Below are 22,197 nucleotides of genomic sequence, written 5' to 3' on the forward strand. Positions count from 1 at the left end.
AAAAAAAAGAAAAAGAATTTTATCTTAATCAAATGCTACGCGTGATAGAATTTTTCGAATTTTTCAATCATCTCTAATTTTAATTTAAACCACAAGTTGAAATATATTCCATCGTATCGTGGTAAAGAGGTGGAACATCTGTTTGTGCCTCGAACAGGCAAAATTTCTTGCCTAATAACAATTTGACCAATTTTTATTCGTTTCAGTCTCTGAAAAACGATTCTTGAGAATATTTCTCAAGATTTCTCAATAGAGATAAATATCAATTACAAATTATAAATATTTAACATTTTGACGCGGTTTAATTCGCGAATCCGTTCACAATGCGATTCCTATTTTTCGCGTTGTTAGCCACTATCTATATATTAGTACGGAGGAGCGATAATCAATCGTTTAAAAGCCGCACACCTCGTCGCTTTTGCGTTCTGGCATTGAAAAATGATCGATAATTGGCTGTATACCGTACGACAAGCCGTGCCGGAAAGTCCCGATTAAGTTGGCACGATTATCGTGGTCGGTATACAGTAATATAGTTGCATTTTAATAAGCGGCCAGTTATTTGCATGATTATAGGTGTATACCGCGATTATAAAGCGTGTGCCCGGTTGAGTATACGCGATCGAGATAAGTGAAGGGTTGCCTTTGATAAACACGCTCGTGATTGATAGCGGAACACGCGTAAAGATGACGATTAAAGACGCGCTCGATACCTGGGAAGGGAAGGGAAAGAAAGGGGAGGGAGAGAAGGAAAACATACGCCGGTGTCGGCGTATGCGAATTATGCGCGGAACGTTTCAATATACCTTCGCGTGTATGTAAATAATATGGGCGATCCGATGTTTCGTAAATGGTCGATGAACCTGAATGTGTTTGCTCGAAAACGAATATTATTATACACGAAAAAGTTTTCGAAAGAACTCGTTCGCGCGCCGACTCGTAAACTCGTGCTGTAAACGAGCCCGTGTTGTAAAACCGATTTGCATATCGAGTAGAAAGCTAAACGGATAAATCAGGGCGGAGTGTCCAGGTGTATAATTTCTTGCATCATTATATGCGCATATATGTGGATAAATAAGTACGCGGCACGTGATAAAACGTTGAAAGTTTTATTGCAAGAAAACACACGAACGTTGAAAGTGCGCGTATGAAAAATTAAACGGCTCTTTTCCAAGTGCGTTGAATCAAGAAAGGAAGAGCATCGAGGGAGTTTAGAACTTAAACTTGGCTAAACTTTTTCCCTCGCAATCACGGAACGAAACAATCTTCCAGGATTGAGAAATAAACTCTCGCGAAACTTGGTTCGATTCGAGCCACGCGGCGTGGAATAATTAAAAACTTTCCTGCCTCTTCCTCTCTCTTATTCATTCATCTCTCCTTTTCTCCTCCTCTCCCGCGTAAATTTATTACGATCTTGGGGGATTTCGAGGTTCGACGCACAAAACATGGCCCAGTTTTCTAAAGCGTATCACGCGAGCGTATCACGGAACTATTTCCATCCGCGGGAATAGAGGTAGAAGGAGGGGGGAGGGGGGGACTGGGTTAAAAAGAAACGTTCCAAAGAGACTCGATTCCATTTTCCACCCCATCATCTCGTGTCTGTCTCATTAGCACTTCTGACCCTCGAGACGAGAGAAAGAGAGAGTGGGCCTGTTCTCCTCTATGCCGCGGAGAGAGCCGAGCCAAGCCCAGCTGAATGCAGCTGCAAATGAGGGGCACCAACGATGCTGCGGTGTATAACTAGTTCTCTCTATGAAACATGGAGAAGCGCTAAATGAAGTGCTTGGTCGGTGGAATAGCGTGGACGACACGACGGTGGAAACAGGCCGAGGAGACTTGCTTTGATCATACTATCCCGACCATCTTTCATTTTCTTACGTTCGTCTCGTCCGTGGTCGTCGCGTTCACGATTCTCTCTCTCTCTCTCTCTCTCTCGCTCGCGCGCGCGCGTGAACGCAACTGGAATAAATTAGGCGACTCTTCGCATTCCTTTCCCGATGAACTAGTTTTCTGGAATTCTATCTACTGTCTGCTGCTACGGAAAAAGTACAGAGCGTATCTGTACTTTTGATTCCTCTTTAGAAAAAAGAAGAAGAAGAAGAAGAAGAAAAAGGCGTGGATGATAAATCACGTCGCGCTCGATGGTTAGTCAAAGCTCTCTATAAATTATCGAAAACGCGATATTGCGTAATTTTCGGCTAATACAATGTTCGAGTAATGGTATAAATTATAGGGAGATTAACGATCGGTAATCGGTACGTGGTATGGAAAATAGAATTCGTTTCGATCGACGAGTACCGAGGTTGATGGAAAGTTTGTAGAGCACAGTACGGGAATGGCGTGCAAACGGTAACGTAATGGTAACGTAACGTTGCGCAATGGTAGGCGAAATATCAAAGAGAAATGTTTCAGACGAATGGTCGCAATTCCCTTCCACATATATAACACGTGTTTTTCTAAAGTTTATTTAGAAGAGACACCCTCTCTGTGCGTGAATATCGCTTCCTGGAAATTTTCATATGTGACGGCACGTTGTGCAACGCTATCTATCACACTCCGTATGTTCAAACTTGGTAAATAGGATGAATAGATGTGTCGTCGATTCGATTCGATAAACGTAAATTTCAAAGAAAAGACAAGTAGCTTTTAACTTTTTCGTAACGTTATTTCTCTTGTATGAAATAAAGTTTGAACTGTTGGACATATTGTTCGGGAATGTTGAGAATACACGCTTCCAACACGCTTTCTTCTCACGAAACTTTCAAAATTAATGAATATTTCGATATGGATGATGAGAGATAACGAGATACGAAAGTTAGATAAAATAGAGTGCCCGAATTAGATAATCGATATCGTTTCCTTGTCGCACGTGTGTATACAAATAATATATCGCTCAGAATATGTAAAATACAAAAGAGAAAAGGAAAAAAATTGTCTCGCGAAACAACGATTCGATTTCAAAATTAATTTCAAGCATTTTCGACGAGCAACTTTCTTCCTTAGAAATGGTACCAAAAAACCTTGACCTTGATACAAAAAGTGGAGTACCTCATCCCCTTTCGCACCTCCCGTATTCACAAGCCCCTTCAACTCTACTTCTGCAATAATGATACCCACTGCTTATCACCATCCGACCAACAGTGGTATCAAAAACCTTGACCTTTGTACAGTCTGAAGTGGCCCTTTTCTTCCCAGCTTTTTATTACCAACTCTCACCTTACCTTAAAAAAAAAAAAAAAAAAAAAACTCTACTCCATTCATCCTACTCTCTACGAGCGAACCGTATCGATCCTAAATAAACGCTTCTCGTCCCAAAAATCGATAATTTAAAAAAAAAAACAAAAAAAGAAAAACACGGATTCAGCGGATCATTGGATCAGATCCAGCAAAATTATGGATCCACTCAGCTATTGTTAATTTCGAAAAAAAAGAAAAAAAAAGAGAGAGAAAGCACAAACGTCACGGATGATCGATCCATCGATTGTCAATTTAAAGAGGGGGGGGAGGGGAAAAAAGCAGAAACTGAAAGTGAGAAACTCACCGGATTGTTGGTGAGCGCCGAAGTGGACGCAGCGGTAGGATGATGATCGTAATCCAGGTAATCGTCCCGCACCCTCTCCACGTCGTCCCTGTCGTCCCTGATATCCCTGTCCCGGTAATCCCTGAGATCCCTGGGGTCCCGGTCGCGTAGGTCCCGAAGGTCGCGGAAGTCGCGCTGTTCTTGGAGGTCGCAACGGCTCACGTGGTCCCGTTCAACGCGGAGCTGCCTCGACATCGCCGTCGGCTCCTCCTCCTGCGAGTCGAGCAGCAGCTGCTCGGCTCCACCGCCACCTCCTCCACCACCGCCTCCGCCACCTCCAGCACCACCTCCGCGTCGGGCGGGATAACGCCGGAGGTCACACCATCCTACCTCGTCCCCCGCCCCCCCGGCGACCTCGCCGCGGGGCAACCGAGCCGTGCCTGGGGCCCTCACCACCGATCTGCCTCGAACCTCCTGCCCCCGCGGCCCCTCGGGGGGCTCCACCACATCACACCCGAACGCTACGCTTTTTGGACCCCTCACGACCCAACTCTTCTTCTTCCACTTGCGATTCTACGCGCCCCTCCCCTCCTCACCGCGATTCTTCTCTCTCTCACTCTCTCTCTTCGTTTCTTTTCTTTTCTTCTTTTTTTCCTTCCTCTCTACTCTTTTCGATTCTTCTTTTTCTTTTTTTTTTTTTTTTTTCTTTAGAGCAGCTTTTTTCTCAGGATTTTCAAGATCGTCCTCTTAGAGTGGCGCGTTTTTTTACCTTGTCTCTCTCTTGCTCTCGCGGAAGGATGGGTGGCTAGAGGCGGCGAAGCGGCAGTGAAGAAACGGAAGTAGCGAGAGAGTGGCGGCTGAAGATGACGCGCTTCGAATGTAAATAGATCTGTAAATAAAGGGGGGTTTTAGAAGGGATCGATTGGAGGTGATTGAAGATGATACGAGATGCGTTGGCGAATTCGGAATTGTGGAATTGGCCGATCGATCGAATTACTTGAATTTATTATTTTCGTAGTTGGATCGGATTTAGATTCACGTATATTTTCAAGTAAGCAAGAACGTGATATTTTTTATTATTTTATTCCCGATATTGGATGAAAAAGTTCAGTCACGTTTACGATAACACCGTTTTATCCGTGGATATGTTTTTACAGAGTCACACACACGCGCGCGCACGAAGAAGAAAAGGCGAGACTATTCGATAAAGGGGCCTATAATTCTCACAGCCTTTGGCGTACGATGTAACACTACCGCAACTACGTAAGATGTAAATTCAATTTTCACGCCGTTACCATACGTCGCGACGGATAATTCAATTTAAATTTAGTGAGCCAAGCTATTTTGACACAATGACACGTGTTCCCCTATTGTTTCCTCGTGTGCTCTCTATCCAACGTTTCGTCAATGTCTTTCGTAGTTTATGTTTCTTGCTTGGGATCGACAAATTGATGTTTTCGTATACGATAACTTATCGATGCAAACTGTAATTCGAAACGATTTAAATAATATGCGTACATGTGTGTGTCTGTATTAAACACTTTCCAAAGTGTTCAAAACTCGATTTCGATTTTTCGACGTAAATTTCTCAAGTAAGTTTTCCACGAATAATTTTCTTTCTTTAAATATCACAAAATTTCATTCACAAGAAAACAAAGCCAACACAAATTTTATCAAATCGTTATCTCAACGATCGTTGAAACATTATTAATTATGCCAACCTCGACTCGTTAAATCGATGACCATTAATTAAAGTGTCACCGTTGGAAGACGAAGACCATTGATAGTGACAAACGTGGAACTTCTCTCTGCCAAGGTCAGACTCGACCATTCGAAAGTTATGGCTGCTCTCCACATCGCTAGCTCGAGTGGTTAGCGCAAAACGTGACGTGTCTCCTGACCACGGGGAGCTATACTATACAAGCTCGACTGACTCGGCAATGACTCGAAGAGAGAGAAACACGGAAGGAACGTTGCGAGGCTGAAAGAATCGAGGCGCGAACTGGCATGAAATCAAACGATAAACCGGTGCGTAAACCGTCCTCTCCGACGTTCCAGCCTTTCGAAGGAGAGAGGGTGGCAACGAAGCTCGGCCCAAGGTGGGGTGAGTTGAGGTTAGGTCACGCCGCAGACCGCGAATGTAGGGTTGTGGGTCGCGCCCGGTCGAGCTCAGCTGCGCTGCGACCTAAAGGGGTTGCGGTTTGTCTCCGCTCAGACACGACCATTAAACCGTTCCCTCCCGTCCTTTCTCCAAGAAAAAGATGCTCTAACGATGCTCTCCTCTCTCTGTAATTTTTGCCCCCTTTCGATCACCACCTCTTTCGATCTTTTCACAGGCTGAAGGAGTAAAGGAACGCGTTACGCGACAGTAGAATGTGACGGTCACGAGTCAGACCGAGAGTCGAGGACGCGTCGACTGGGTATCGTAACGGTATCGCCGCCTCATTTTTCCAGATAATTCGATTCTGTAAATGAGAGAATACGGGGAAAGGATCGATCCATCCTGTGTTACGAGTCGTGATTCGAAAAACGCGAGCGTACGGGACGGAACACCGTATGGAAATTGAAGTAACCACGGAGTCACATCGTATCGCGAAACTTACTCGATCCTTGGTTCGACCCAGTGTCTCTCGGTATAAGCGAGCTTTTCCAAAGTGAAAAGACGAGCACACCACTGGCGATCACACTTTCGCGCGCGGCTCACGTCCCACTGTGCCAGCTATTAACCCGAATAACGCGTTCGATGGCTGTTACAGGGGAAAATGGAACGAGGTTTATTCGCGACCCGAATGACGGATTTCCGCGTGGACGATCCGGCGGCAAGAAAGTGTCCACGACGTCGAAACGACGGTGACGGTTGGGGCCGTGCTCACGTCGACGGCTGCTGCTACCGCGGCTCGCGCTACCTCGGCCGGTCTCGGTCGGCCTCGTCCTCGGTCGGTCTTGCTCGGCTCTTGTATCGTGACGTCGCGCGGGGACGTGAAAACCCCGGCGGTCTAAAGTATCGATCGCATGCGCCAGCGCACGCGAGCTACGCTGCGGCGCGTCAACACGCGCCTTTCTCCACTGGCGTGAGGGTTGCTCGACACGTGGTTGCGTTTCTGATCCTTTCTTTTTGTTAATCTCACCTTGTATCGGCGATAGAGGTGGCTCGATCGGATTGGCGGGTGAAAGTTGGAAATGATCTGGTGGAAGTTGAGGAGGTCTGTAGGAGGCGGTTCGAGATGAGATGAGCTTGCGGTCTTCTGGGATCGCAGGGTGAAAGTGTCAAGGGATGACCTTGCTTTAACCGCATTCATTGTAACAGTGGCGGCAGTGTACATAGCCTTGCTATATGGATACTCCTGCGGTATCATATGGATAATTCGATTCGAGATTCGATTGATAAATTTTAATTTTTTTAGGAATCGTTGAAGATTTCGTTCGATTTATATAAATAAATAAGTATTCGACGAGGAAATAGAATAGAATTGTGGAACAAGAATATATATTCGATATCTTCTGCAGTTCCATTCAAATTCATCGATATTTCTCTTTTATTGTTTCTCTTATCATCTGAATTACAAATATGATGTACAGAGGTACGAACGATTGTTTCAACGATGCTTCATCGGTGGATAATCGTATTGCTGGCAAAAATTTTCGTTTCGTACGAAATGAATCAACGATGAACTTTCATTAAACGTCGCTTTTGTGACGTGTTTTAAGTTTCAATTTAGAAATAATAACGTAGAAACTGGCGATTAAAATAAATTGCATTACAAACATCGTTATTGCAATTGACTCTCGTTGCACTCGTCTACTCTATTTCCAAATGACTATACGTCGTTAAGCTATTTGTCGTGAAACAGTCATTAAGAGTACCGTTTTCGTTTAATTATATGTTATTAACTTAATGCTTAATGCAACGGTCTGAGCTGAGTGAAAATTAATACAATTATTGGATGTTGTAATTAGTTAAACGAATTCATACATAGAAGCTATTCTCATATAAATAATCGATGACAACGAGATACCAAGTCACCTATCCTCGATCCTATCCAGTTCTGGTATTCGAAGATTGTCGCGTCGAAAAGGGGGATAAAACCACCCCCTTTATCGATAGTCCCGACATCTGACGGAGGGTAGAAGAAGTGTCACGAAAGAAAGTACATTTGCAAAAGAGAGGAAACGCGGATCTGCAGTTTTCTACGAGAGAAACAGTCACTCTCCTCATGATTCCATCCCGTGATTTCGTTTCCCTTACCGACCTGCAGTGAGTAACACTCGAGTTTACCCCACCAACTTTCGATGAAGACACGAATTTATTTCAAACAAATAACCGGCCACGTTCTGATCGAACGTTATTGATCGTTAAAAATAAAGTACTACGAAGTGAACGGTAACAGCGTACACCTATGCAGTGCTGCATGCTGGTGGCTGGAATCAGAACATTGTCTTTCTCCACGGTAATCGTTTAAATTGGTCGTTTAAAGACGAAGTGCTCGTTTATGATTCTTTAAACTTTTATGCACGACGATTGTGATCAAAGTGGAATTAAAGGAACCATCATTTCCAATTGGGATAATGGAATAATTAATTAACGAGAGTTTAAACGAATGTCTTCATCGATATCCCCGAATAACGAAAGACTAACAAAATTCACGAAGCCCACAAAAATTCCATCCCTTAATCTCCGAAACCAACAAGCTTCCTTCTAACCTACCCTTGCTACCTAGACACCCTTATACGCTTATACCGTACAAAAAAAAAAGAAGTTTCCCCTCCAAATATAGAAGCATCCCTCGAACTTTCCCCTCTCTGTCAAAAAATAACCCTTTCCCGCTACCTGTTCTACCGCGTTATCCAATCATCGATCAACCGCGACAAAGGATCGTCTGGCCTGGTGACAGGAGCAGAAGCGTCGTGACTTCCGGTCGGAAGTGGCGTTCCTCCATCCCGCGAGCAACATCGCGTGTACCGAGCGAGCCAGTTGTCGGCCGCGTATCGGCGCGAGTCACCGCGCGGCGACGATGCTACACTCTTTTCAGCCGGCCACGTTCATCATCCCCGCGGCTACGCCGTAAGGTGGCAACGTTGCTCTCGCGCGAGAGAGGTTCGTAGTCAGGCGCAAAGGGGCAATGCTACCGCTCGCGCCAACAATACAACGGTGGTAGGGGAACGTGTATGTATAGAGCGGAGTCTAGAAGCGTGTTCGCGTTTCTGGTGGGAGTGAGTCGTCTAGCACGAGCAGAGAGGTTCGGGGTGATGTGGTGGGGGCAAGTCAACAGCCGATGGTGGGGATGGAATACCGGGTAGCGCGAGAGGGAAGCCGATAGCGAGAGCAGGAGAGAGTTAGATGGTGGAGAGGGAGCGAGAGGCCGCCGAAAGCGCATAGCGGCCCATAATTCGGTGCGCCGCCCCGCAATCAGGTTCGTGCTCGATGTTTCTAACCGCCTCGCTCGTCGCAGCCGGGAGAGAGAGACGGTAGTGCACGTTTTTACGTTTGTTCGTCAGCTACGTTTGACTAAGTACAGTCCGGGATAGAACAGAGCACGTCTCGCGCGCTCTATTTTTCTATTTTTTTTTTTGTTCTCTTTCTCCGTTCTTTTCCACGGCGGATCGTAATCTCGTCGCTCGCGCGTCCCTCTTGTTTATTTCGTCCGGTAGATACGCGGCTGACAGAGACGCTATTCTCTCGGGAATCCTTAGTTTGTACATATTCCGTATCGTCGTGTGGAAAAGCCGGAAAGGCTTGTCGAAGGCTACGTTTGTCTATCCGGGGAACACGAAGGACTAACTAGTGTGAGGGAAAGCCTGTTAAACACACACGGAAAGGAAGAAGAAGGAACGCAGTGGCTCGCCGGTGTAGACTCGCAACAGAAGAGCGCGCGTCTCGCTGCCAGTCAACCAGTCGGCCATTCAGTCAGTCAGTCGATCATTCAGTCAGTGCCGGTTCTACACTCCGAACGTTTTCTTCTCTCTGTCTGTTTATATTCAGTCCCGAGTTCCTCAATGGTGGCTGTCTCGATGTGTTTTGCTGGCAACCAACGATAATCCTTTGTCTGTAAGTGAAACGAGAAACGGGAACACGAAGAAAACCGATCGAAAACTTGGATCCTATTGGTGGTGTTGTACAATTTTTGTGTTCCATCGTTGAAGACACCAATACACACGAAGTACACGATATCCCTGGCCAAAAGATTGGAAGGAAAATGTGCCGCCAACGGACACGGCCAGTGAATTGATAAATTTCATACGTGATAATTTTCTTACGTTAGCAATTCGTTGATTGTTGGTGATGATTGTGCTGGTTCGCTATGTACACGCCTTCACGTCGTGAGCGTCGTCGTTAAAAAAAAAGGAGGAGGAAGGAAGGAGCCTTTTCCGCCGATTCAAACGTCCATCCTTATAAACATCTCTCGTCGTGTCTTTCTTCCCTTGGCCCACGTATAGTCACGTAAATATATAAAACAGATAAAGAAAGAGAGAAACGAAATGGAACACATGCATGCTTTAAAATCGCGTCTCGAGCGCACGTGCACACACGTGCACGAAGAATACGAGCGTGTTATGGCCGCGACGCGCTACACCGCTCTGATTATTAACGAGTTATTACCGCGATACTAATTAAGTTTAATCGCAAGGCCGCCGTTCGTTAAAGTTAATTGCACGATCGACCACGGCCCACGTCGTTAACTACGCCGTCACTGCTCTCGCTGCGTAGTCATGCCTTTATAGAAATTACGTGGACTCGACTTCGTGAGTAGGACGCGCGAAAATTCTTGCTTGCTACTGTCGCCATTTTTTTTTTTCTTCTTCTCTCTGCCCGATACACCTTCGAGATTCGTGTTTAAAATTACATCGAAGAATTCTTCCGCGATATTGGATCCGTGGTCACAGTATAATCGTGTTGCAGAGTTGCGTGAATTGCAATTGCACCAGTTTGTGTCACGAGGCTCGTGTTTCTCGCGGTTTCGAGTCCACACAGTAGCCGTGTATCATTTTATCATAGTCCGTTTATTATACGTACGATCTGTAAGTAACGCGTTTTTGTTCTGATCCATAGCATAGATGAGTTTAGTTTCTCTAACCTTTTTCATCTGTGTCTCCAGCGGAACGATCGTATCGTAATCGTCTCGCTCGAATGACTCGTCCGTTAATTTGTTTGCCGCCTTGCCTACCGTTTCTTAGCCGCGTTACGTCGCCAACCGTTTCTCCAAATCCCTTTCCACTCATCTCGTTCCGATTAGACTTTATTATTCCAACTCTTAATGCTACGTTCCTTTTCTTTTCTTTTTTTTTTTTTTTTTTTTTTCATTCGCTCGAATGATTAATCGATGAATTTAATTGTTTGAGTTAAGACGATTAAATCGATAATCGTCTGTGAAAAGATTGTTCGAAACGAATTTTCACGATCGTGTGATTCTTAATTAATCTCAATTTGATACAATCTGTTTTCTTGCGAATCGATTATTGTATTCTTGATTATTTCTTGATCAAGAATTCAAAGAGATTTCTTTGTAGTGATTGTATCATATATGTAGAAAAATTTAAATAGGTATTTAAGATAAATTTTAGATCCTAGCCTCTCTCCGCGTATATTTCGTTTATATAAAATTTCATTAAATTATTGAATACTTGGATTTTCTGAATTATTTATCAAACTTTTTAAAGTTGAGAGTATTGGAGCAAAATAAAATAAATCGAAATAATATCGCGAAGGGTGAAACGATTCTCCCTATCTTTTAACAATATTTTCCAAATTAGTTTCGAGTTATACGTTTCCTAAAATGATTCATCAGCCATTACATTAACATAGTTAATATATTTATCGAATGATACCTCGATTTTCTATCCCCACCCGACGATCGATCGTCGAATTTCGTGTCCTTTCACGGTTTTATGTTAATGCAGGCCGGTTCCTATGCACATGTTACAACTAGGATTCCAGACTAGGAATTCGTTTCAAGTTCGTAGGCCGTTCGTTGCGACACGCACACGCGTCGTATATTGCGTGCGACGCGTGTGATCAATAAATCGGGCTGTGCACCACGTACACTAACTCATCGCCGCGTGTACGCACGTGACTTGCACACTGTTCCAGTCCTAAAACGTACGGTCTAAACGTACAACACCGCTCCTTTTCAACTCGAGCAACAATGTATCAAAAGCAGCCAGGTCAGAACGTTCGTGTGGAAAAATTTCTTGAAGCGACGTCCTCCAACGCGTGGACTAGTCACGCGTCTCAAGATTTTGTTATTATTACGCATTTGGTTGCTAGGAATCCGTCGACGTAGGATTTTTTTTTTTTTTTTGATTTTAATCTTTGTTGAAATCGAAACATTCCACTTGTAAATAGCATAGAATTTTATTATTAACGCGGCGTGATATTTGATTGCGATCTCTCTCGATTTTTTATTCTTTTCATTTATTTTCTACGCTCATTATTCTCTCTGGATATTACATTTTATCCAGAATTGAACTCGTTTTATAATATTAACGGTTTAGGGGTACGGTTTGTAATTAAAGTTTCTGATTAAAGTTCCTCTAAGTATTTTCATTTAAAGTTCTTAACTAACTGTGGATAATGTAATGCTCGAATTTTTGTAGTCGCCAAGGCAACTATGATTTCACAGTGATTGTTCCTGATAGAATTTTTGTCAGCGTTTACCGTACGCTGGCTCACTTTCTCCTTGGCCTATCATCTTATAACAGGCTTCCCGTCGTGTTTTTGATAAATTCGATACGAAACTTCCTGGACGCACGGGATGTTGGACACGTAACAAATGTACGCATACGTATTATCTCGGCAACTAGTACACAACTCTTACGCCGTGCTACGTAGGTCGAATTTTTCCTCTATTAAAATCTTTCCTCGAACCGACTCTCTCGACGTATAAATAGAAATCGATATTTCGAAGGAAAATTTTAATTATAATCTTGCGTGGATTGAAGTTCGAATCAACCTCATAAATGTAACCATGTATAAATTTATTTTCAATCCTAGAGAAAGAAAAAGAAGAAGGAGAAAAAGAGTGATCGAAAAATTTTATTTTTTATAAACGTTTATTTCGTCCTCCATTCTCTCTCTCTCTTTTTTTTTTTTCACTGACGATGAATTTGCAAGGTTGATTAACGCCATGGCTCACACTAGAAACGGAAATCCCCCGAGCCAATGTCTTTCCACATGGCGGCCGATGGTTATTTGATCGATACGAGCCCTCGCTCTCTCTCCGCTTTTCACCGTGAGCATTGCGACCCTTTTATTAATGACTGACTCACACGCATCTCGATAAGCCGCGATAGTCACGAGCCTCGCATTTGGGAACGTTCCACGCACACGAACGTCGTATCTTTTCGGGACGATTTATTAAGTACTCTACCATTGCCAGTACTCTCCCTTTGTACGATTCTCAATTCCATCAATCGTACGTACGTACCATTCGGGAATAGAATAAAAAAGAGGAATAGAAATGATTGTTATTTTTAAAATGCTCAGTTTATCTCGATTGATTATCGATCTTCTATAATTCTATAATTCTGTTATCGCGTATATTGTGACGAAACAAAAAAAAAAAAATCATGCGACGAAGAAGTAAGAATTAAAAGCTCACGAAATTTACGATGTAGAAATCGTGTTGCAAATTTCTTTCTCTTTTAATCTATCGCGATATTAATCGTTGATTTTTATCGTTCCCACGATTCGTGTTGGATAGGAATCGAACGTGTGCGATCTTTTAAGTGCAATTCCCATATTTAAATATACAATTTCTTAAATATCTATTAGATTTTATAGCAACCTCTTAGAATTCATCATGATTCATTCAGAATTCTGAATCGTGGCAAATTTTAAAAGTATCGATAATAATAACAGATCCGCGATGAGAAGAAGATTGGAAAAATTTGGAACGATTTGTCAAGACAAATCGCTATACATTATTTTTCTAGCAAATTTTTAAAAAATTTCTAATCCCTACTATTACGAATTATCGAATTCAATTCTAAATCACGGCGGATTTGGAATAATTTTATCCTGTATCGGTAATAGAGATTAGAATTGGTTCACGATAGAAAATTGAAATATAAGCGGTACACGGTGGCAAAGCGGAGCAAAAACAGTGCAAATTAACCGAATTATGGAAGCGTCACGTTTGCTAATGATTTATGCGCGACAATGTGCCGGTAATTGGCAACGTGCACGCAGCGAGCGACGCGCGGCCTGTCCACCGATTAATTAATGAATTGACGGGCACGAGATTGCGGCCGCAAAATGATGTACATACATTCGTCACTGGGAGACGGTCAATTGTCGGTGCTGGAGCGCAAACTTCGTCGTTTGTCACCGTTTGTCGCCATTTGTCGCGGTTTGTCGTTCCGCGCTTTAAAACAATTCTTAAGCCGCGTTTGCCTCATTGATGCAACAAGGTGCAACATTTTGATAAAGTTTCCATCTTTTTTTTTTCCTTTTTTTTTTTTTTCTTTTTTTTGAAAAAGAATCGACTGTAGGATATTTCCACGCGTTTTTTTATTATTGGCAAGAAGAGAATTGGCTCTGTTGAGTGTTGATCGTTTAATTTTTTAAGATAAAGGATTTTTTAATAAATCCAGCTGATCGGTTTTCGGCTTCCGATCGATAAACATTAGGATGGTTCATTCGTTTCATTGTTAGGATAAAATCCAAGTATTTCTTTTATTGGTGATGCTTCATTGTTGCTTCATCGAATCGCTAACTCCTCGTATATCGTAATCGTTCTCGTACGAGAAAAAAAAAAAAAAAAATAGATGCAAAAGAAAAGTTTCTTCCTTCTTAAATCTCTCCTTGGATATTAAACCGACAGCAGGAAGTACATTTTCGAACCGATACATCCGGTCGTTCCACCGTATTAAAAAAAAAAAGAAGAAGAAGAAGATAGAAAAAGAGAGGATTTCAGGCAGAGAGCACAGGGACTAATAAATAGAGGAGGTGATCGCGCGATGATCGAATAACGCAATAAAAAGATAATTACTGGAAAATGGAAGCCAATAATGGCCGGGTATAAAATTTTACAAGCGGACAAGCGTTTCGTCCACGTTCACGGGCGTTTCTTCTCTACGGTTTCTCTATAATCCATTGTTACAAATTTTTCTTTTTCTCTTTTTCTTTTTTCTTTTTTTTTTTTTTTTCATCCTCCTCCATTATTCTAGCCTCGCCCCGCTCCGGGGGGAGTACATTTTTCGGGGTACTCGTAAAATCGACCGGTTTCGAAAGCGATCTTTGTAATTCGAATACTCTGCCAGTCTCTCCTACAACTCTGAACACATAGTTAATACATAGTTTGCTCGTAAAACGGGTACGTTTTTCGGGGTCAGCCAGTGGGCCTTGGAATTGTTTTAGAGAGCGGGCCAAGCGGCGAACCGCAATGAGATAACAGAAATTAAGGGTTCTAGGGAACCGTGGCTACGTACCTGGCTACGGTTTGGAAAAACACGTACACACTCACACGAGAATCTCGCTCCTAGTCGTGTACATACGTACCTGCTGAGAGGCCGAGAATGGGGGCCTCGAGGGAACGTAGCAGCTGGCCCGATAATTGCGCCGGCGATATTATTAATGGTCCCAAAGATTTGCTCCGGCCCGGAACCCAGGTAGACGAGCTGGTACTGTACTTGCCACGCTCCATCTTAATCCTCGTCTGCTACGTGAAAAATGTACAGGATGTAATCGTGCACAATGATACTTGGCTTGGATTTCTTGGGATTTTGTGCGAATAGTGTTCTTTTTCTCTCCATCTCTCTCTCTCTCTCTCTCTCTTCGTCATCTTTGTAACGAGCTTTTCGAATTTTTCATTCCCTTTTCGATTCTTCTTAAATCGAAGAGATTTTCGAAGGATCGATTATTTGTTAGATCGTAGAATCGTAACGATTCTAATCTTGGGTCGTTTATTTATTCATCGGTATTTTATCATCGAGTATAATATTACAAGTAGGAGATTATTAATCGTATAATGAAAGGATGAGAAACACTGGTTTAGATCATTTTAGAATAGGTAAAAATACTGGAGGTATTTTTTTCAGAGATGAGATTTATGGTGGGATTCTCGTTTTCAAATGTGCGCGTGTTGGAATAGAAGGCTGATATCTGTTTCGGAATAAATTGTTGATTTATTGTACTTATTTAAATGTTGCCAGATAATGTGCTAAGGTATTAGCTGTTTGAATAAAAAGCATGATTTGTATTAAAATTTTATTAAAAAAAATAGAAGATAGATTCCAAGACTTTAGGAATGTATATCAGATAAATTCTTGCCGTTTCTCAAGGTAGTTATCAAAGATTACTCAGAACCTGAAATAATTTACAATCATCAAGGCTATAGATACAAGTAATTCGTTAATCTTGGAAGCTTTCATTTATCGTAAATATTCTCGATATAATCGATTCACCGAAGATAAGATTCCTGCAATGTTGTACAATAAAATAAAAATGACGATTCGGAGAAAGTCGCGCGGATATTCCACGAATATTTCCAAACAAAAAAAAAAAAAATAATAATAATAATAATAATAATAAATAGATAAAATAACGTTTAAACTTTCCAAGGAGTAAAGAAACTCGATAAATCTTCGACAAAGACATCCGTGCAAATTTCCACGGATATTCTATAGATCCTAAACGAACAAGGGAAAAAGAGAATTCTTCTCGGTCCTCCTAAGAAGGGTCAGGATGTAGGGGGGATCCAAGAGAATGTTTATTTTCGGGCGCACAAAATGGAACGCTTGAACTGCACACTTTCATTACTTCGGCTTTACCGAAAAACTTCACATTCTCTGTGCATTCCTCTCTCGGTAACTCGACCGCCACGGCTTGCAGCTTCTTCGTCACCCCTCCCCCCCCCCCTCCCCTCCTATAGCCGATGGTCCTCTGGATATTTTCTCGTTTTCCAACTTCCAACGTGGTCTGCGTTCCGTCCGTTTCGAGGACTCTCGTTGAAAAGGTCGAGTAATACGAGCCAACGTTATGGCTCTCTCTCTGCCCCCTCCCCCACCGATCTAGCGTACACGTGTACACACCCGCAAGAGGAGTACGGCTAGCCACACACGGCACACCCACCGTCGTGAAAATCCATCGTTTTCACTTTCGTCGGAGCGACGAAAAAACTTTCACCGTATCGATCCCTGCGCGTCCAGGGAACGACACTTGGACTCGTACTGAAACAGAATCAAGGACGTTCGACGACGCGTTTCATTCATCGTGTACGCGTTTCCTCGTCCTATGCCGCGTGGCCGGATATTCCTTTTTAATATTTAAGCCGCGTGACGTGTCAGATCCCTCGAGAGAGAGAGAGGGTCGCGAAGAAAATCACGCATTCCCGCGAATACATTTCAATATTTAGGAACGATGCCTCCCGACTGCAAACATGTAGCGAAGTTCTTTGAATAATTTTCGAAGCGGAAACATCTCGCGATGCGTGCTGATTTTTCTCCACATATCAGATGTATATACGTAGCAATGTGCAATAGGTTCTTGAGAATATGCGCGAGATCTTTTTTTTTCTTTTTTTTCGATAGTTATATGTAGATTATTTGCTAAGAGATTGGTTCTGTTTGGACGTGTATCCATGGCTGATAGAGTTATTCGTGCCAGTTGAAACGGCTCACGTTTGTAGTTTGAAAAAGAGCATTTCGTTATCAGGGAATTTTCTCATCTAATACATTACAGATAATGTATACGCCGCCAACTATCTGTCTTCTTATCGTGATGCGTACACGATTCCTTTTTTTTTTTTTTTTTTTTTTAATGGTCAATACAGCGAAATCGATTTAATTTTATATCCACCTATGAGATAAGGGTATTATTACGTTTGTGCATATGAAATGTCTTCTTTCTTTTTTTTTTTTTTTTTTTTTCCAAATAAAACTTTGGACGAGCGTTTCGTTATTATTCCTTTTCATCGTTCTTTAATTTCACGCGCTTTAATTCTACTCTCGAAAGTTTCCACTCTCCAACCAAAAAAAGAAAAAGAAAGAAAGAAAGAAAGAAATGACCACAGCGAGAAACATTGACAAGCTTCCGATCGCTTTTTACCATCTCCTCGAACGGCACAAATCGCTCACAACTTTTCTTGCTCTCCACCTTTTCTCCCTATCCGTCCTTGAAATCTCGTCGAACAACGAGCGCGTAACAATCTCTGAGAGATCGGATCTGTCGCGATGATGAAGATATCTTCGCCATTGATGCCACTGGATGAATCCGAACGTGGTCGATCATAACACGATAGTAGTCGCGAGTAGGTGGAGGAGGAAGCGGTATCCTCGAGGAGGGGAGGAGGGAGCTGAATCGAGAGCCACACCTCGAATTCGCGGCATTCCTGATACGTGTAGCCAATCTCTTCTAGCCTCGTCTCGAGATCTATCCGTGTCACGCTCATCCCTTGCCTCGCTTCTCTCCATCTAAAGGATCGATCGATCGATCGCGCACGCGTGCATTTCCTGCTCGCGCATAAAATACCGCGAGCCACGTTATCTGGTTGGCCGGTCGTTAGCCCGGTTGTTTTTTCCACGCCGCGGAAAAATCGGTTCGTGCGGATAATAATCGTGAATTATTATTATTACGTATTACGGATTACGTTGTTGCAAAGCGATGATGAGCTATCGTTCGTTATCGATAACGAAACGTTTCTTTTTTCATCACGAGGATGCGTCGTGGAGAATCTCGTGTACCTTTCTTTCCGCTTTTCACTTATGGAAGACAGATTGAAGATCGAAATTCTTTATTTTTAGTTTGCAGATAGATTCCGAATTAATCTGTGTAAAAGATTTTTGTAATGTCTCGTTGACCTTTGTACGTCCTTCTGCCTAGAAAAATCACTACTTCTACTTCGAACAAAGTAGATTCTTTTTAGAATTAAATTTTAGAATTAATTCTCTTCTTTTTTTTTTTTTTTTGCATATATATATTAAAATTATATCTTAATATATGGATCTATCGATAGAATTTGACCAATTCGAGGATTAAATTAATGGAAAGATTGTAAAAATTAATGGAAATAGAGAAGTCTTGTTTGGATTATTTGAATGTTGGAAGAGAACGAAGCGATTACGAAGGAATTGCCCAACCATACGAAATTGGCCAGTCGCTTCGCCTTGAAAATCGTATAGTAAGTACGATAAATTACCGGCGACGAATAAAAAAAGAAATTCGTCGAAAGTAATGGACGATCCTTGAAGGTAAACACACAGAATTTCGTGATCGATACGCAGCTCGCGTGAATAATCAAGCCTTGCCACGGTCGTAATACGGCCATTAATCGATCTCAACTTTGTCTTTATCTACGGACAAACGTTAATCGTTTGATAAGCGTCCCTCGATTACACGTATCGGTTATATACGTCTGAAGGAAATGTAATTATTTTCGTCGCGACGGATTTCGTAGATATCGGCAACGTTTGCTCAAAGAAGTTGATTTTATTGTTTCGATAAAATTGCATGTACTCCCTGATGATACGTTCTCGAATGAAATATATCCCGATTGCGATCGAATTTTCGTTCGAGCGAGTCGGGTAGAAAGATAAGATTTTTTTGTCGGCCGTTTTTTCCCCAAATACGAACCGTGTATATATGTAAGGTTATTGAATTTTATTTCAACTAATTACAGCGATACGTGAACCGGATCTTTTGTAGATACAAGGCAAATTTCATTTCGAACCGACGTACGATCGTCGATCGAGTATCGATTCCGTTCGTTAATTATTATAAATTTTCTGGTATTTTCCCTCGAAAACAATAAAACGATATTAACGATTATTTAGATAAAGCATTATCAGTCTCGGCGAATTATCGTTCGAGAAACAAATGCATTCGTTTAATCGATCGACAACAAAGTATCATTCGTCATTTCAATTATTCGAGAAAAGAACACTTTCCGCGTTTATCCACCTTGATAAAAAGAATATAATTATCAATTATTCGATAAACACGCGGATATATATATATATATAAAAGAAGTGGAAAGAATCATAAATGTTAATTAACTGTTCAAAACGATTCTATCGTTCAATTTAATTTTCAATTCAATTTTCTAACAATTAAGAACAAGATTAAGAAGAAAGAAAATAAATAAATCTACAAATTGATGCGTATGGTAGGTGGTTAACGAATGAGATCGAATGAAAAATGCGCTCGACACGGCGAGTAATCGATCTTAATACCGATCTCCCGTATCTATTCCCGCTCGTTCCCTCGCCACAGTACGCGGATCCCGCGGTTTCGCGATAAAAACGCAATATTCTGCAACCGACTGCAAGATAACGCGTTCCATATTGCAGAGAGCTAACGAGATAACAGCACTCGCGTTATTTACGTACGCGCGCGGAGCATTGTGCCGCATCACCAGCTTTTTTCCCTATTTCGATCCCCCTTTCCATCCGCCATTTTTCTTCCCCCTTCGTATTGATTCGCGCAAAACCGCCCCCCCCCCTCCTCCCCGCCACCGTTTCGATATCCGAGTTTATGTTGAATGAAAAAGAAAAAAGAGAAACCCGCTCGACGATCATTTTATCCTCGAATTTCGTCTCGTTTCACCTGGGATCCACCAGGATGAATTTTGCTCTTCTTTTCTATACCTATATCCTTAGCAAGGTATTGAGAAACGATCGTCCGTATAAAACTTGGATTGCAACACTTGGATATTCAATTTTATGCATGAAAAAGAAGAGAAAAAGAAGAAATTTACTCGATGAGTTGTATCGTTTCGTTTCACCTGGCGTTTCGATGGGTAAATTTCGTTCGTTCCAAGAACTTAAGTGATCGTCAAACGTTCACTCATAGATAGAGAGATGGGAGGGAGGGAGACAGAAGGATCGCGCGGTTGATCTGGACGACGAAGACGCACGAGGCTTGAGGCACGGGGGACCTCATTAACGCATCGATTGCTAAATGTCTTCTAATTGGACGGTAAGAGATCGTGGGGAGAGCACGTTGGTTGGTTATCAAAGGGTCGTCAACCTGACGAGCTTCGTTCGTAGAGAACTATCGAGGAAATACCTGTAAACACACGAGCATATACGGGTATATCACGCGTGAATCCGTGAGTCGATGGAGGCCTGTTGATAAGCGCGATCACGCGATCTCTCGCCGCGAGTCTGGAAAAAGTGTTAATGGATCAACAGGAAATTGGAAAACGTGGATTATTAACGATTCTCTTCGTTCTCGATATATTGTTCTTCTATCGTGCATTGTTGTCTCGATAATAGTTTAATATCAATCGCGAATCGATACGACTACGTAATTTCAAGAACAGTCGTGAAATTATTTCGAAGGAATATTTATTTCTTTTGAAATCGACGAGTGGAAATGCAAAAATGTGATTCAGACATCGGTGAGAGAGGCCGATTTAAAATGCAAAGATCCGACTCGCATTAAAATTCAATAATATCAATCCGAAGAAAGAGAGAGAGAGAGAGAGAAAGAAAAAGTCTTCCAAACAACACAAAACACAACCGTAGGAACAAAGAAAGAGAAGAGAAGCAAGGTTCGATCGTTATTAAACTTCTTCGAGTCCAGTTCCCTCGAATTCGAATCGATTCGTTCGAAACGATTCGTAGAGGAAAGAAGAATCACGGTCGTTAACTTTCCTCGATTCGCCTTCGTTCGATTCCCTCGAATTCAAATTAATTAACAAGTATATATATATATATATATATATTAGCGAGAAGGTAATTTCGCAGTCGATGGAACGCGTGTAATAAATTTGTCGCGTTTCGCAAATCGTCCAAAAGCGAAAGCACTTTTGCAACGTGGTGAAGAACGTTCGCGTTCTACGCGAACGGTAGAAAGTACGAAGGTGTTGGCCAGCGGAGAGGAAAGTGTCATCATCGACGAGTTTCGACGACAGTTGGAACGGTTAACAGCGCACGCCCCGCACGTTCGAGACGAGTCCGACGCGGTCGGTGAAAGTCATTTGGCCGCCGGTGGTGGGCTGATTATTATGCTATCCGGGCAATCGTCATTCAATTATTACACTCGGTGACCCCCGTCTTCGCGCCGCGTAATTACGTGGATTGGAACAGAGAGCGGGCCGGCCGCCTACTGCGCCGCGCGAAATTCAACTCGTATGCAAATGATCGGCCGTTCAACACCTTTTCGAATTCAATTTGCGTACACGCGCCTCGTGTCGTTGTACGGCAAGCCTTGGAAAAGCCAGTATCGTTCGCTCTGTGTTTTCCACTCAATTTTATGGCTCGAGAATCGGAAAAGGGGAGTCGCGGAAGAGGAGACGTCCGACCGTGACGGGAATATTATTTACTTCGCGTATCTATATTGTATTTGGAGGAAGTTTTGGGGATTCTTTTTTTTTTCTTTTTAACTTTGAAAAGAGATTTATATCAGGGATATTCTCGAAACGATCGAAAATGTCGATTCTATTTGCTTTTTAATCAGCAAGCTGTTTAAAAGATTCGCATCGTGGTGAAACGGTGGTTAAACCTTGAACTCCCTTTCGAAGAGAGAAATGAAACTGACGAAACTGAAAAGTTGTCGGTGCAAATATTTTTTAATCGAAGTTATTTTCGTACGTTCGGATATAGCCACTATTGACTTTCGAGTAGCAAGTCTGAAGTCTCTCGTTAAACAATACCGGTATTAGAGATGTCGGTCTTCGAAAGATTGGCAAATAAATTGTTTCTTGCCGCGCGAAGTGGAAGGAAGATAATGCTTGGCGTGA

General features: G+C 42.4%; 2 protein-coding genes across 23 annotated transcripts in view; one reads left to right on the plus strand and one right to left on the minus strand.

Annotated features, from left to right (window-relative positions):
• The window catches only part of Ca-beta (Calcium channel protein beta subunit), an 83,987-nt gene extending 74,076 nt beyond the window's left edge, over positions 1 to 9,911 (minus strand). For 4 of the 10 annotated variants that reach the window (XM_086914422.1, XM_086914428.1, XM_086914419.1 and 1 more), the window contains exons 1-2: positions 6,121 to 6,441; positions 3,539 to 4,406 (exon numbers count right to left, since the gene is read on the minus strand). In XM_086914422.1, coding sequence (XP_086770548.1) covers positions 3,539 to 3,772 — 234 coding nt within the window. In that variant the 5' untranslated portion in view covers positions 3,773 to 4,406; positions 6,121 to 6,441. Of the gene's footprint in view, positions 1 to 3,538; positions 4,407 to 5,238; positions 6,021 to 6,120; positions 6,442 to 9,772 lie in introns of those variants that run through there. The other 6 variants (XM_086914425.1, XM_086914424.1, XM_086914421.1 and 3 more) reach the window with 5 other exon arrangements.
• The window catches only part of LOC100869665 (protein abrupt), a 58,287-nt gene continuing 44,892 nt past the window's right edge, over positions 8,803 to 22,197 (plus strand). For 4 of the 13 annotated variants that reach the window (XR_015294175.1, XM_086914408.1, XM_031915743.2 and 1 more), the window contains exon 1: positions 9,818 to 9,956. The gene's annotated coding sequence lies outside the window, so the exon portion shown is untranslated. The other 9 variants (XM_086914409.1, XM_086914414.1, XM_086914410.1 and 6 more) reach the window with 6 other exon arrangements.

Source organism: Apis florea, unplaced genomic scaffold, assembly GCF_048593485.1.
Source record: "Apis florea isolate Af1SG1 unplaced genomic scaffold, ASM4859348v1 contig_3587_pilon, whole genome shotgun sequence".
NCBI lineage: Eukaryota > Metazoa > Arthropoda > Insecta > Hymenoptera > Apidae > Apis > Apis florea.